Source organism: Monodon monoceros, unplaced genomic scaffold, assembly GCF_005190385.1.
Source record: "Monodon monoceros isolate NGI ecotype Baffin Bay Population unplaced genomic scaffold, NGI_Narwhal_1 Super_Scaffold_3, whole genome shotgun sequence".
NCBI lineage: Eukaryota > Metazoa > Chordata > Mammalia > Artiodactyla > Monodontidae > Monodon > Monodon monoceros.
Window position 1 is genome coordinate 14,239,821 of NW_021703780.1, and position 15,927 is coordinate 14,255,747.

The 15,927-nt window shown below is 43.5% G+C and overlaps 1 protein-coding gene across 1 annotated transcript; it reads left to right on the forward strand.

The window, feature by feature from the left end:
• Positions 1 to 2,964: 2,964 nt before the first annotated feature.
• On the forward strand, positions 2,965 to 15,060 carry RBM24 (RNA binding motif protein 24). The gene is made up of 4 exons (XM_029243132.1): positions 2,965 to 3,351; positions 4,461 to 4,584; positions 6,030 to 6,084; positions 12,829 to 15,060. The coding sequence occupies exons 1-4, from the start codon at positions 3,184 to 3,186 to the stop codon at positions 13,190 to 13,192; spliced, it is 711 nt and encodes a 236-aa protein (XP_029098965.1). The 5' UTR covers positions 2,965 to 3,183; the 3' UTR covers positions 13,193 to 15,060.
• The last annotated feature ends 867 nt before the right edge of the window (positions 15,061 to 15,927 follow it).

A 15,927-nucleotide genomic window follows, 5' to 3' on the forward strand; every position in this document is an offset into this window, starting at 1 on the left:
CTGCCTTTGGGGGGGCACTCAATGGTTTGTCAAGCAGAACCGGGTATGAATTATGGCTTCGGGCTTCCCCGGTGGCTCAGTGGTTGAGAGTCCGCCTGCCGATGCAGGGGACGCGGGTTCGTGCCCCAGTCCGGAAGGATCCTGCATGCCGCGGGGTGGCTGGGCTAGTGAGCCATGGCCGCTGGGCCTGCGCGTCCGGAGCCTGTGCTCTGCAGCGGGAGAGGCCACAACGGTGAGAGGCCCTTGTACTGCAAAAAAAAAAAAAAAAAAAAAAAAATTATGGCTTCTATTTAAATTGGTTTGGAAAATAAGGAAGCTCCATTCCTCTTAACCTTTGTTTTCAGTGAATCACATAACACCTGATTATTGATAATGCTTTAATTATCTCTGGAATTCAAAATCAGGGATATCCAGGTATCATTTCATACAAAATGAGGGAAGTTTCAAATGAAGCTATAGATTTACTGTTGGATTGAAGGAATAAAAGCACACCAGGCAGGAGTTACATGGGGTAGGGGGAGGGTGGCTGCATTATTTTCTCTAGGACTATGGCAGGGAAGCATCTTATTTCCAGAAGCCGAGTTCTACAAGACAGGTATCCCAGCATAGGATCAGAATTTCCTTGTAGATCTCACCACTTTACCTAGTGAACATTGGAGCTTCTGGCTTTCTCCCAGACACTCTCCTTCCCTTTATCACAGTCCCTCTGGGGTGGGCTCCTGTCCCGGTAGGAAGAGAAGTGAGACAGCCAAAGTCACTCTTCTCTGTAACTAGTCTCCCCTCACAAAGATGTTTTGCCTGAGCCTCATCTAAGTACAGTAATTCTTAAGTGACACCGCAAGATGGATGTTGAATATTAAAAAAACATGCCTCCTCTGTTTCATGGCCTGCTTTGTTTTTCAAATTAAAAAAAAATCATCTTTCATTGTACCAGTACACAGAGTTCCTTTTAAACCTGTATTTTACTTGAGCAATGAGGAGAGGGTGTTTACAATTTCACTTTCTGGCTCTCATATGTCTGTAAAATATTTTTCTTCAACTGGATTTTAAAAACATTTTCTCAGGAAACTTTAGATTTGTTTCTTTCTATCTCCCGCTGGGGGTTCAAACTTAAAGAAACTGATGACCTCAAAAGGTCAACCTCGTGCAGATGTCAGCAAGATGAAGAACAGAATTCAAACTTTTGCTCAAGAATATTTGCATTCCCATTAGCTTTTGCAAATGCAATATATCTCATCCTCTTGGGCTGACTACAGAGGTGCCCTGGAAAGAAGAACAGAAGTGTGTGCCTCTCTAATAGGTTAACATACTGAACTGCTTTAAAGAGAATAAATGTTGAAGCCCAGGGGCAATTACTGGGTGGACTTCAGCGGACGCTCCTGGTGGAAAAAAGGAAATTGTGTGCCAACAGTAGGGGGTGGGGGGTGGGGCGGACATTCTGCTCACATTAAATATCTTCATCCAAACCTCAACTACGACCACGATCTTACAGCCTAGTTGAAGGTACTCTTGATAAAAAGAAGTTGCCAAAAGCTGATATAAAAAATAAATATCTATGGGCTGCACTGAAGTCTGTATTTCTACAAATGCTTTAAAGATTTGCTGGTAGAAACCAGTGATTATGTAACAAGTCGATTTCAAAAATTACACCTCTTACAATTTCTGTACATCCTGATAAGACAGTTGAGATCAAGTCACTAAACATCCTTACAATTCAAATAGAAGGAAATTAATTAACTCTCTGCTTAGGGGAAAAAAGAAAAGGATTTATGATGAGAAATCTATACCAATCTTCCCGAATAGTTAGGGAGGCCTAAGTTAAGGAGGTAACACAAATTTGGTGAAGTACTAATTTATGGTCCTTTGAAATAGAAAGCAGTGTCTGATAGACAGGTGTCTGCGCTTACTTAGCTTGGCTGGGCGGTAAGCAACGAAAGCTAGTGGTTCTCCGCAGCGCACCCGAGGGCCAAAGCTTTTTTTCCCTCCTGGCTCTGCCTCGCTGGTTCTCCCCAGCACCGGCTCTTTGGGGTCAAGGAAGGTTGGGGGCCCTCCTTCTCACTCTCCAGACCCGGGAGCATCCAATTCCGGTATCGTTGGCGGAGCTCTTGGGCCCCCGCGCCCGGGAGGGAACTGGCCTCCCAGCGAACCGCCCCAGGCATCCGGGCCACCCCCCAGCTCGTCAGTCCGGGTCGCCGGCCCTGTCGCCGAGGCCGAGCGCAAAGACCTCGCATCGCCGTTTTGGAAAGCGACACAACTCCCAGTTCGGGCGCAGTCCCCGCGACCCGGGTCCCGGCTGGGGCCGCGCCGAGTCCCTAGGACTTTGACGGGTTAGGGCAGGCGACGCCGAGAGCCAAGCCGCCTCCAGCCCTCCCCAGCCCTACCCCAGCGCCGGCTCCAGTGCCCGAGCCCGGCGGCCCAGCGCCGCGCCGCGCCGCGCGGGGAGAGAAGCAGCTGTTCCCAACAGCTGGGGGGCGGCGGCGCAGGGCGCCCCAGGTGCGGCCACGGCCAATCGCAGGCGTCCGGCCCGCCCCCTCCCCAGCCAGGCGCCGACCCCCGGCCAGCGGGGGAAGGGAGCAGAGAGGGGGAGAGCCGTCCTCGCCACTTGTCTTCCAGCTTCCGCGGCGGGAGGGACGGAACCCGAGCTGAAGCGCGCGGAGTCCCCCGCCCCGGGCTCCGCCGCCTCGCCCCCCGCCCGCCCACCTCCGCGCCCGGACGCTCTCACCGCCGACCCTCCCCGCGCCGCACCCGAGACACCTACCTAATTTCTAGGGAAGAAAAATCTACCTCTAAACGCACCCAGTTCTTCGCTTGAGGACCACCCTCCCTTTTCAGCTTTGGCCTCCCCGCCGGGTGAGTGGAAACCGTTTGCACATCCTACAGAACCGGAGCCTAACCCAGACGATCCGGAGAATTTGTACCGTGACCGGCAGGGGGGGCGGGAGGAGAGAGCGAAGTCAGGTCTCCGGGGCTGCTGGCGACTTCGGCAGCCGCGCGCCCCGCGCCCTCGGCCGACCCCGGCCGCTCGCCCCCGCCTCGCCGCCGTCCTCGCCCCCGGGCTCGCCCGCAGCCCCCGGCGGCCGCGCAAGAGTGCGGGAGACGCGGAGCCGGAGGAGGAGGCGCAGCCGCTGCCCCAGCCGCAGCCGCAGCCGGAGCCGGAGCCCGAGCCGCGGGGCGGGCGCGAAGATGCACACGACCCAGAAGGACACGACGTACACCAAGATCTTCGTCGGGGGGCTGCCCTACCACACCACGGACGCCAGCCTGCGCAAGTACTTCGAGGTCTTCGGCGAGATCGAGGAGGCGGTGGTCATCACCGACCGGCAGACGGGCAAGTCCCGGGGCTATGGATTTGTAAGTTGCGCGGATGGGGATGGTGGTGGAGGGGGCGATAAAGAGCTCGGCGGGGAAACAGGGCCACGGGGGCGGGGAGGGACAGAGTGGCGCTTGGCCCGAGGGGTCGGAGTTGGGAGTGAGGGGCTCGGCGTGGCCGCGCGAGGACCCCAGCGGACGTGACCAGCGCTGCCTCTTTGCTCCCGGCTGAACTGAAAGTTTGCGCGCGACGGAGCTGGGGAGGGAGGGCCGGCGCCTGCCTCGCGGGGTTCCGAGGGGACCGAGAGCGCTGCGGTGTCGGGGGACAGGCGGAGCAGGGGTGGAGGGAGAGAACTGTGATGACTGCCGGATTTGGGGGTGCGGAGGTCTGGGAGGGAGGGGCCGTAGCCCCTAAGAATTGCACTCCCAGGTTGGAGGCTGGTCGTTAAGAGCGCTGTTGCTTTGTAAAAATATGTGTGTCTTCCTGGCATTCCGGCTGGGGCAGGGAGGGGACACCCCAGGAGGTATGGGGCTTTTCTTCTTATGCCACCCCTCCCCACCCCTTTTTTAATTGCAAAGATGAGTTCTTTTAAAAGATGAACCTCTGGCTCTTTCTTTGCCGAAATGAAAGAGAACATAGTAACCTTCCTGGTGATTTCAGCGAGCAAATTCAGCTGCCGAGGAGCCGGGAGCCCCAGCGTAGGACAATAGCTATTGTCGCTGGGGAGTGTTTGCGGGGTTGGGAACACCGGCCGGATGTGAGGCTAGTCTTTCTTTAAAGCAAACAGTGCCTCTCAGGCCGGGTAGGGACCTGGGGAATGGTCGGCGGAGGGGGAATCTGGAGGAGTTCTAAGACAGAATTCAGGCTTCCAAATGTCTGCTAGGCCCTACTAGCACCCTTAGAACTTTGGGGGGGTGAGAAGGTGGTGTTTCTTTCTTTCCTCCTTTCTGTTTTCTTCGTTTTGTTTTGTTTTGGATGGAGGATCAAGGGATAAGTTCCAGCCCCCCCAAAAAAAGGAAAGAAAGAAAAAGTTTAAGACCCCCTGCCCCTCAGTTTTATTAACAGGAATGACTTCTCCAGTGCGATTGTTGGTTTCTTCAGGGGTTGATTTAGAGCTTTGTGTGTATGTCTGTGTGTGTATGTTGCTAAGGTCACCATGGCTGACCGGGCTGCTGCCGAAAGAGCCTGCAAGGATCCCAACCCCATCATTGATGGCAGGAAGGCCAATGTGAATCTGGCATACTTGGGAGCAAAACCAAGGATCATGCAACCAGGTGAGCAATATCCCTCGACGCCCCCCCCCCAACTGGAGCCCCCCCCCCCCCCGCTTCTGAATAGAATGAATCCCTGATTGGGAAGACACTAGTTCCCTGAGAATCTGTAGATGTTTAGTAAAGGTGAGCTGTGGCTGGTTATTCTACCAAGGCATTAAAGGTAGATGAGAGTTGTAAACACTCCTTTCCTGACTTGAAATGTACCTATGGGCAAAAAATAGATCTTGGGGGTCAGTTCAGTTTGCACACACCCAGGCTTGAGCTTGACTCATCTGTTTCCTATATACAATCATAGTTCACTCTCCACTTTCTGGTTTTTAGCCACTTGTAGATCATTCACATGTGGATGCTATGGGCCAAATGTGTCAACTCCAGCTGGTTATACTTCTTAGTGTTGTCTCTCCTTTTGCCACCCGTTGCCCTGTGTTCAGAGCGGGCAATTCAGCTGGAACACTGAGCCAAGAGAAGCATAGGGGTGGTGGTGCCTGGCTGGTAAATGTTCAAAATAAAGTCCCAGAATATATTAGTAATGAAAGAGGATGAAGAGATTTCATGCGCTCCAGGACCCTTATGTCACAGGTGAAGAAACTGATGCAGAGATGAGAAGGGGTTTACTCCAAAGTCACATAGCTATTAGTCACCAAAAGGGAGAGAATTTTGTTTATGTGAAAACATGACCTCTTGAATGGTTTACAACACTGCCCTGTGCACGAGCACAAATAATTGTGAATCGACTCTTGAACAAATGTAATCTTTTTCTTGGGCATGCAATTTTGATTAAGTCGTGTACTCTTCATTCTTAAGTCTGTGCATCTGAAATTTTGGAAAGAGGTGGACACTTCAAACAGATTTACTAGGAAACTAGGTTGTCAAGAAAGGGAGTGCATGTGCAAGTATTTGTGAGCATTGAAAAACATGTATTTGTCTAATACAGTGTGTGTGTGTGTGTGTCTGTGTACACTATCCAGAAAAGAAAGAAGAGTTTGTTTTGTGAATTTTTAATATTATAACCTGTAAAATCCAGAATCTTACAAAGCATTGTCCAAAGCATTCCAGAATGTTCCAAATTAAAAAGGCTTTTTTATAGATCATGATTCAGAATTGTAGGAAGATTTGTGACATGTAACTTCATTATCAAGTCTTACTGTTCTTGGTTTCATTCCACAAGAACTTTCTCTATGTCTGATTTTCTAAGGTCTTATTCTGTGTCTGTCAACTAAACTTTGCAGATCATTTTTAGTTTCCACTTGTAGCCTATTAAAATTTTTATTTAGATCAACAATAACATTAGTAAAATGACTTTTAAAAATATGTATAATATTTTCTCTAAAGTATTAAAAGAATGATTACCTTTTCTAAGTGAAAGGTGTGATTGCATTTTATGTGTAGAAGTAATAAATGCCTAACCATGCACAAATAGAGAATGTGGTATGTTTTATTGTTAGGTTTTGCCTTTGGTGTTCAACAGCTTCATCCAGCCCTTATACAAAGACCTTTTGGGTAAGTCAATTAATCAGGCCCTCCTAAGTTTCAACATGGATATCATTTGTTAACCTGCCTCTTTTTTATATCCAGATAAGACCATCATGTCACAGATTGTTCCCGGTTATACATATTTATATATGTTTGTGTATTTTGAATGCTGATAAAATAAATATTTTTAGATGAGTCAAGTTATCTGACCAAGTATGCAGCCTCCAAAACAGACACATTTGAGCTCATGATTAACAAAACAAAACAAAACAAAAATACCAGGTATGACTTGTGTACCAGACGATTGTGTCCCAACACCATTACTACTGTTCAACTTGACTCAATTGTATTTATCTCTTTCTAACCTGACAGGGCTCGTATACAGTTAAGCTAACTGATCAGAAGGATACGATGATAAGAGGTGGAATAGTTCTGTTTGGAATTAAACTCTGTAACCAGTAGACTCAGACACACAAGCTCAGATGGTGATTAACGATGCATGGATGTTGCTGTTGTTGTTTTATTTTTCACAATAGTCAGTAGACCTCCGTGTGCTTTATTTTATTTATTACAGTAATGAAGTGGTGTTGATAGCTAAACTGTGTGCTTTTTTACTTAATTGAAAAGAGCTGTAGTGAAAGTGTTTTCTTTTCCTCGGGGAAGGGGCTCTTTGTGTTTTTGGTTTTGGTGGTGGTGTTGACGGGTGTTGACTTTTGACTTTGCCATGGGAAGCAAAGGGCCTTTTTATTCCTTGCTTTTAAGCTGTAGCCTGTGACTTCCATTTAACCATATTTTTGTAGTGAGTGCTAAATGGTGTGATTTCCCTCTGTAAGAATACAGATTCATCGCTTGCATGTCCTAAGTTTCTGTTTTACTGTGGTGTTTTTTCTGGGAATGGGGTTCTTTCTTTGGCAATGTATATCCACTTCTAGGCCTTCTAATGTAAAGGTTCAACAGCTCTCATCAGATTTCATTAACGCTGGCCAGTTTTTTGAGTAGAGTAGCACTAACTTTCACCTTTCATACCTGACTCAGGTGAACAGCCTGCTTATATTTGTGTTCTGTGGGTTCTGTGATTACCAGCTTTCCTCATCCAAGCTCCCCCATTTCCCTTCCATTCAGACACGATATGGGTGGGAGATCCCCACCTACCTCAATTTATTCCAAACACCTAGGGTCTGTTTTGGCTGTTTTCTACCTGATCAACATGGTTGTAACTCTAATGCTAGAGATTTACACTCTTTTTAAATATTCTAACTGTTTAGAAGTGTTTCATCCTCAACAATAGTTTCTTCTCTAGCTTAGCACCTGAACATCTACATGTGTAACCTGGAAGGTTGGATTCTACCTACAAAGATAGATGTCTACCTTGTGTGTCTCCAAGAATAGATCCAAAAAAGTAATAATAATTTGACTCGGAAGAGTCAAGTTATATTTTCCACGAATGCCTTCTTTATAACCTTCCCTTTACCATATTGAGATCTCACTTACTGACAACCCTTACTTTTTTTGAAGCCGTAAAAGAGTCTTCTGTCCAATATGATTAGAAAGGGCCTTCGTATACCCATAATGATTTATCAATGCCACATCCAAACCATTCCAGCTACTGATGATAAACAGTGGGCTGATGGGTCCAACTACTTCTGTGGATCCCCCTCTCATTGGTCTAGACTATGTTTAAGGTAGAATTGGGGACGAGAACATACATCTTAAGAAGTGATGGTGAACTTAGTCATGATCTCACATGCATAATCTTGAGACAGTTGTTAATACAGCTAAACTGATCAACCAGTATTAGCATATGAGTAGTTTTCTCTGTGCCAGTGGATGGTACAAAATAAGGCGATGGCACTTTAGTTGGGGAAGCCAAACTAACACAAACGAATCAGGACCTACTAATTGCTAAATTACTTGGTATTATTTTAAGTATAAAAGGAATTCAGAAGAGCAAGAAAATAGGTGAGTTGGAGGAGTTGGACAAGGCTTTGTGAGGACTGGAGCTAGACTTGGACCAGTGGGTAGGTCCTGGACAGGTAAAAGGAAGAAGGGACACGTCTAAAGGGTGTAAGATGAGGGGAGGCTCAGCAAAGGCAAAGAGGAGAAAAGACTCAGTGCGTGGAGAAACCAGACTCTTACGGAGGGTCTTGAGAGCTAGAATAGAAATTTGGACAGGCTGTGGTAGTCCTTACAGATCCTTGAGAAAGAAAGTAGCACGAGGGCAATAACAACCAGAATAAGATGTGTCATATGGAAATTTTAAATGAAGCATATTTTGATAGTAACCTTTGGTTTTTCATCCCTTCTAGTATTAGCTGTCTTTATAAAGGATGGTGATTATTACTGTTTGCATAAATTGTTTGAACTTGATTAGAAATAGATAGCATTCCAAATAGACCAAGCAAGCCTTCTCTTTCTTTTTTAAGGGATTCTTAACACTGCTCTAATTCCCGGAGTCTGTACCTAACAAATCACACCTGGTCATCCTAAATTCTATTTGAATGCCACATGTTCTTATTTTTAGGCCTGGAAAGAAGCTTGAGAATTTTTAATCTTACTTGACTTGTTTGAAATTCTAGGAACTATTTTTTTATATGGTCTTTAAATGGCCCCCAGATTACTCTGGGCCTTTAAAGAGAAAAACCTTGGCCTGAAGGAATTTCTGATGTAACACAGTGGGCAGATGTACAGAAATTTGTGGATTTGCTAAACAATATCTTATAAATATTTTATATTTGAAAGAATCATTTTCTTATTGAAACGTTGGAGAGGAGAGCCTATGGATCTTGAGTAGAAAATTCTGGGCTAGTTTAGATCAGGTTGAAATACACTTAAATATTTACTTAGTAAATATTTAGCACTTAGCACTTAGTACTTGGTACTTAGCACTTAGTACTCCTTTAAGTGCTAAGTTTAAAGGAGTATTCCTTCAAGTGCTAAACTTAGCACTTAGTACTCCTTTAAGTGCTAAGTTTTACTCTAGTTGTGTTAACACATAATAAGTATTATACTGTCCACTAAGCGGAGCAGAAGGGACAGTAATTAACATTAACTGAACACCTGCTACTTGCCTGGTACTGATAAGGGATTTACATAAATTATATAATTTAATTATCACAGTAATTATTTGATGAAGGCACTGTTAATGTCCTTTCCATGGGTGAAAAATTGAGATGCAGAGAGGTTAATTAACTTCCCTCAGGGACTACTAAGTGATAGAGTCTGGTTCTAGGTTCTGAATCATGGCCTCCAAAGCCATGTTCTTTCCTCTGTGTCAAGCTGTAGTCTGAAAGACACAACTCGGCTCTCTCTTATAATCTAGTAAGAAAACTGAGAAGCGCCCAGAAGGGCTGTCTATATGGCTCCAGATAAGGCAGAGAGACATCAGGTTGGTGGGATCCAGGAAGTCTTCATGAAAGAGGTAGAAGTTGACCTAGATTTTAAACTATGATGGAGGATAGAGAACTCTTGCAATGAATATATTCCTCACTGTAGGCTCTTCGCATAGATAATTTTATTTAATGCACAGCAATTCAGGGTTGGAAATACTAGGATTGGAAATATTAGGTTCATTTCACTTATGAGAAATACATGAGACTAAAAAGGTGAAGCAAATTCCTGAAGGCTTTACACGTGGTGAGTGGTAGAGCTAGGGTAGATAGGATTGTGATTGCAACAGGTAGAGATGGAGTGAGGATTGGCATCCCTGACAGAGGGATGTCGCGAGCGAAGGTGAAGCTCTAGGTGTGTATGGTATGTCCAGGAAACATTGAGGAGCCCAGCTGACCTGGCTTCAAGGAAAGGTGAGAAGAAATACTGGAAAAAGTATTTTGGAGCCAGAAGTATAAAAGGCCTGGCATGCCAAAGTTTAAGAAGTTTGCACTTAGTTTGGTAGGATGTTAGGGACCTAGGTTACTTTAAACAAGTGAATGAGATGCAGCCTGTGTCAGCAGTTTATGTGATAGGTTGAAAGAGGAAACCCTTTAGGATGTCAAAAGTCACAGAGAGATGCCAGAGGGACCTGAAGAGATAGGAAGAAAAGGAAAACATAGTAAATTTTCTTTGAAAGTTGTCTGAAGTGTCAGCTTTGCTCTGGTGCTTTTATTTCTGCTAGGCATTTACGTTCTATGATTCACTGAGGGAAAGGATGTTGGTAGCTCTCTAGCAGGAGGGAGATTCCCAAATTGCCTTAATGGGCTCCGTAGGCTATTAAAAGAGCTCCTAATACAGGAATTGCTTCAGAAGTGCCACCTCACCCTTTAGTCCGATTCTGCCTGCCTTCTGAACTATTTTAGCCTCTCCGTGGTCTTCTGGATTCTCCTTTCCCTAAGCCTTAAAAACTCTAGGGTTTCATTTGCCTGCTAGATAGCTTCCTAACCCTTGCCAGACTTCATGTAGGTTTCTGATAGTCTAAGGAACTTTATACTCATTGGTTGGCATTTTCAAGTGAAAACTATTAATGTAAAATAAATGCAGAGACAAGAGTCCTGTAAGCAACGCTGCCTGTGTATCATTTAAAGCATTCTTCACACACACACACACACACACACACACACACTTTTATCCTGCCTTTTTGTAGGCTAAACTTATTTTCAGTTACCACCTTTATTTAGAGATACAAGCCTAGCAACTGTCGTGTTGTCTTTGGAACTTTGGGAGCACAGGGGTTAATGTTTCAGTATCAGTGAGATTCATACTGGCTGGCCTTTGGAGCTGATAGATGTTTTACTTTGGCCTTATAAAGACATTTTACCCGCTGGAAACCCTTGTCGCATGACAGGATCAAAAATAGCCCGGCTGCAGCCCCTGCTGTCCATCACCACATGTAAACTGGCATGAGTAAGGCTTTCTTATCCGTGTCTGCACATCGTGGACACGGCGGCCTCCAGGGACGGTGTTTCATAAAGCCACACCTGTCGCTCTGAACGAGCCAGTCACCTGACCTGCAGAGAAGTTCTGAGTGTGTGCATGACCATGAGTCTGGTTTCTGACAAGCAATTAAGAACATCTCTAAGTGTCCTCAGAAACACTTGATGACGTCGTTTCTCCTGGCACTGGGAAAGATCTACAAGTCTAGTAAAATTGAGTGTATTTTTATCATTGGGGTCAAAGTTCACTACCCTCTGTGATAAATTCATCTTTTCCATGGATGTTGGTTAATGAGTGCTTTCAGTAAAACTCTGAAAAGGCAAAGCAAAATTTATGTTTTCATAATCTAAATATGAAGTTTTCTGTTTTGAGTTCTTTAAAATTCAAAGATTGTTACTTGTGCTTGTACTTCTTGTAAGCTGCTTTTGGCAACAACCAGATGGCATTATGGTGTCATATTTTTAGAAATACAGGGGGTTTTGATGGAGATTATTCTAAAGAAGGATGAAAATAAATCAGATATTCACAGTAGCGTTTTAACTGGGCAGTTATGAATCGCAAGAGTGAGAACTGAGATGCATGGTTTTTTTAAAATACCTCTTGTGATTTTTTTTTTTTAACAAAATTAACTTTTAAGTAAGGCCATTGGAGTGTGTCTTGTATGTGACCTCTGAATGTATCATTTTAAAAGGTACTCAATTTTGTTTCACTTTCTAGAACTTTTGCAGGATAATACACCACAATAGAATTGATTTGTATAAAATATCTACCAGTAAGGAAGATTTAAAACAGATATGCTAATAAATCTATTTCTGTTGAGTTAGAGGATAAAACAAGACTTAGTAGATGCTCAAAAAAAAAAAGTTTCCTTCCTTACTCTTATTATGTAATCCTTTTAAGTTGATATTAATTTTAGAAATATTTAGTTGTGTTTCCCTGACCCTACCTTTTCCCTCAACCTCATCATTTCCCCAAAACCCCTTCTGTCTGTCTTGCATAGAGATAAACAAGCTGGCTGACCTTCAGTTGCCTGATAGTCAAACAGGTTTGATTGACCCTTGTGTCTTTATGAATTTAATGGAGAAAAAGAAAGAAAGAAAGACCAAAAGCGTGCTGCACATCTCTTTGGGAATCACTGCCATGAATGTTAATAGCATTTCTGTAGCTTCCCACAACAGCCTCTTGTGATAGAGTGAGCTGCACTACAGTTCGTTTGAGAAGTGTGATTCTGCTGTGTTTACCACACTTGTGATCTTTTGAACTCCTTTTTTATTTTGGCGCCTGCTTCTCTTTTCATTATTATTATCTTTAATAAGGGTGACTGAGGTTGCAGAGAGATTAATGTGTGCTGAGTCTGCATAGCAATTTCCAGTAGGGTTGCCATGATAATAAACATACGGCTTTTGTTGCAATTTACTGTAGTTTTTGAGAAACCAGCCATCACCCTTATGGAATTGAACGATCACAGATTCCCTTTGGATTCCTGGTTTCACGGTTAAGAATTTTTCTATTGTCTAAACCGTTTTTGTTGAACGAACTCACCACAAAATTTTCTCAAGTCTTAACTCAATTCAGCATTTATTAAATACCTCCTCTGTGCGAGGCCCTCCTGAAACTTGATTTATTTTTCCAAACTTTGGCTCCATGCCATTTCTTGGTTCCAAAATGATCCTGAATCAAAATTCTGGCAGGGAGGGTATCCTATTTTCGTTGTTGAATTCCTTCTGGGGCACTCCATGATTTGGGCTCCCGCCAGAGTACTTTCACAGGTGACTGGCAAGTCTATATTGTGGCAACCCTATGCTCATAATAACCACTAAATTTGAGTTTGGTCTGATCTCGGAAGAAGCCATGCTCCAGACAGGAGGCAACTCCCGCCTGACTCTGTTTTCCGTTTCTCGACAGGATACCTGCCCACTATGTCTATCCGCAGGCTTTTGTGCAGCCTGGAGTGGTCATCCCGCACGTCCAGCCGACCGCAGCGGCCGCCTCCACCGCACCTTACATTGACTACACGGGAGCCGCGTACGCACAGTACTCGGCGGCCGCCGCAGCCGCCGCCGCCGCCGCCGCCTACGACCAGTACCCGTACGCAGCCTCCCCGGCTGCCGCTGGCTACGTCACGGCCGGGGGCTACGGCTACGCGGTGCAGCAGCCAATCACCGCCGCCGCACCTGGGACCGCGGCCGCCGCCGCCGCCGCAGCTGCCGCCGCCGCTGCCTTTGGCCAGTATCAGCCTCAGCAGCTGCAAACAGATCGGATGCAATAGGCCAGAACCTGATCAAAGTCGAATTGTTTCCTCTTTCCCTCCCGATTTCCCGATTTTCAGTAGCTAATAAGAGTTAACATTGACTTAACAGCTTTAAAAAAAAAAAAAAAAAAAGCTATGCTCTTGTGAAGCAGAATTATGATGATGATTTTTTTTAATACTCCAGTAGTAGTTCTAGACGTGAAAGAGATGAGAATGAGGGGGGGAGTGGGCGCAGTTTTGGAAATCAATCCCAAAGAGCCTGAGTAAGTAAAAGGCCGCGACGAAATGGTGGCAGGAGGAACAATGGAACTTCACTTTTATAACGGGATTTTTACTTTTGCTCTTTTTATAGTATCAGGGAAGCAAACTGCCTTTTACCAGTTAGAAAATGCTATTTGAATCCAGTTGAACCAGGGAATACAGAGTGAGCAATATGTAGCTTGAATTACATTTAAAAGCAGATTTTTTTTTTAAAAAAATGGTGAAAGCACTGATTGTCAGTTTTAGCAGTCACTATGGCCTAGAGAACTTTTTCAAGAAGGTAATGTTCTTACTCTCAAAAATGGGCATCGAACAATCCATCTAGGAGCATGGCAGTGGGTGAAATGGTGGACAGGCACCAAAGCTATTTTCTCATCTACCCAGTGGATGAGTGGGACTGTGAAACAAGTGATGTGGAATGAATGGGTGCAACAGCTGTACAGACAATCAATAACACACACAGTTCTGGAAAGAACACATCACTTGTGCTTGTTTGATGAGCTTGTCACATTCTAATCCCTCTCCCCATCCTGTTTCAATTTTGGGAAACTTGTATCTGCTGGTGTCAGCAATTCTGATTCTGAAATAGGATCAGGCTTTTACTACAACAGCCTTCTCTCTCTATTTATTGTGTCGACTCGTGGCTTACGATTAAAGGCGGGCAAAGTTTGCAGACGCTAAACCCTTAAGAACTGTCTTAAGGACATTTATTTTTTTCCCTTTTTAAATAATTTTACACTTTTTAGTATCTATTTCAGAGTCATATTTAAAACTATTTATTAGTGAATACAGTACATGAGACAACAAGGTTACTGAGATTACAATTCTTCAACAATTAATGATAATGTGGTTTATACTGTGCCTTAATAGTAATGCTATTTAAGATATTTATTTTTAAGTTTTACTATGCTGCACTCTGAAGAAAGGAACTTTAGATGTGACACTGTAAAATTATGTATTCATCTCATGGCATAAATTATTTAGTAGTTCTAGATGTAGCATATTAAATATTAACCTATTCAACTAAAGATGTTGACTTGGATTTATTTAAATTCATATGTGCACTGTATAAGAGAGTACTCTTACATTAACACATTTTAGTTTATTTTAGTTTTTAGGTTTTTTTTTTTTTTAATTTTTAACAGGACCTATTGCTAGTTTCATGCTTCCTTCTCTGATTTTTGCTCGTGTAGCTCTCATTTATTGGTACTTCATTAGTTTAACACTCTTCTTATGTAGTTTATGTAGTTTTTAAATGCTGCTTTACATTTTTCTTCTGAAACTGCAATACTTGCAATTTTTATTCTTAAAGTAAATTGAATACTATTTTACACTGTATTGGATTTTTATACTTGAACAATTTCATACAAGGGAAGACAGGTTAGCATTTTTATGGACTTTCTCCATTATCACTGGATTTACTTTAAGTATTCCCATACTAGACAGTGTTATGTAATGTAGACATGACTCTCCTGTGCAAATTATTTATTCATTGTGTATATTGCTTTATAACATTTCAGATCTTCTAATCTATTCACTTGTATTAAATATAATTTTTAAAAACTTTTGTTGCATTGGTTGTTTCTAATTTTGTTGTAAAAGTGGAATGATTTCTCCCTTTAACTAGAATTAATGGCTGTGATTTACAGGTAACATTTTCAGTGAGCAGAAAGCTTCCCAGATGCCCTGCTTTTATACCTTTTAAGTAAATTTCATTAACTAAGTATCTGCCTTACATTTAGCAAATGATATAGGTCCTCCCCCAATAGTGAACCCTAAAGGACGATTCATGGCAGTGATACTTGGTTACCTGAAGGTCGCTTGGAAGGACTGGGCTGTAGAGGGGAACAGTCAACTCGAAGCTGGAGTAGCACAGTGATGCTGGGATCAGGTAAACTGGGGTTTGGTGCTAGCCTGTACCAGGTACTAGCAATGTGAATGGAACACGTTGCTTTTTGTAGTTCACTTTTAGGGTGAGGTTTTTATTGATTTCTCGTCTATCATGTTGGACGGTACTACCTATCTTACATGGTTATTTAAGTATTAAACTATATCAACTACTTGGCACAGTCAAATATATTACTATTTATCTAGATAAATGATTACTGGTAGCACTTGTTGTAATGCCCTATAGTGAAAGCTAACCAAAGAGGAAGTCACCTCTTGGAATGTTTCTGTTTTTTAATTTTTGTCCACAGTGATGTGGCCATATCTAATAATGTGTGTCTTAGAACATCAAATGAATGACTGTCATATTGTCTTAAAGTATACATGTTATGTTAATTATGGAATGGATTGTCTGTTGGTCCCTTGGTCTTAATATTTCCCAAATGCATGATATGATATCTTTTATTGAATTCCATTAGTTTTCAAAAATTATAAGCAGCAGAAATTTATAATAACAGAGTCCATCATGCTTTCTAGTTTGTTTTTTTTTTTGGCCGCACGGCATGTGAGATCTTAGTTCCCTGACCAGGGATGGAACTGGCGTC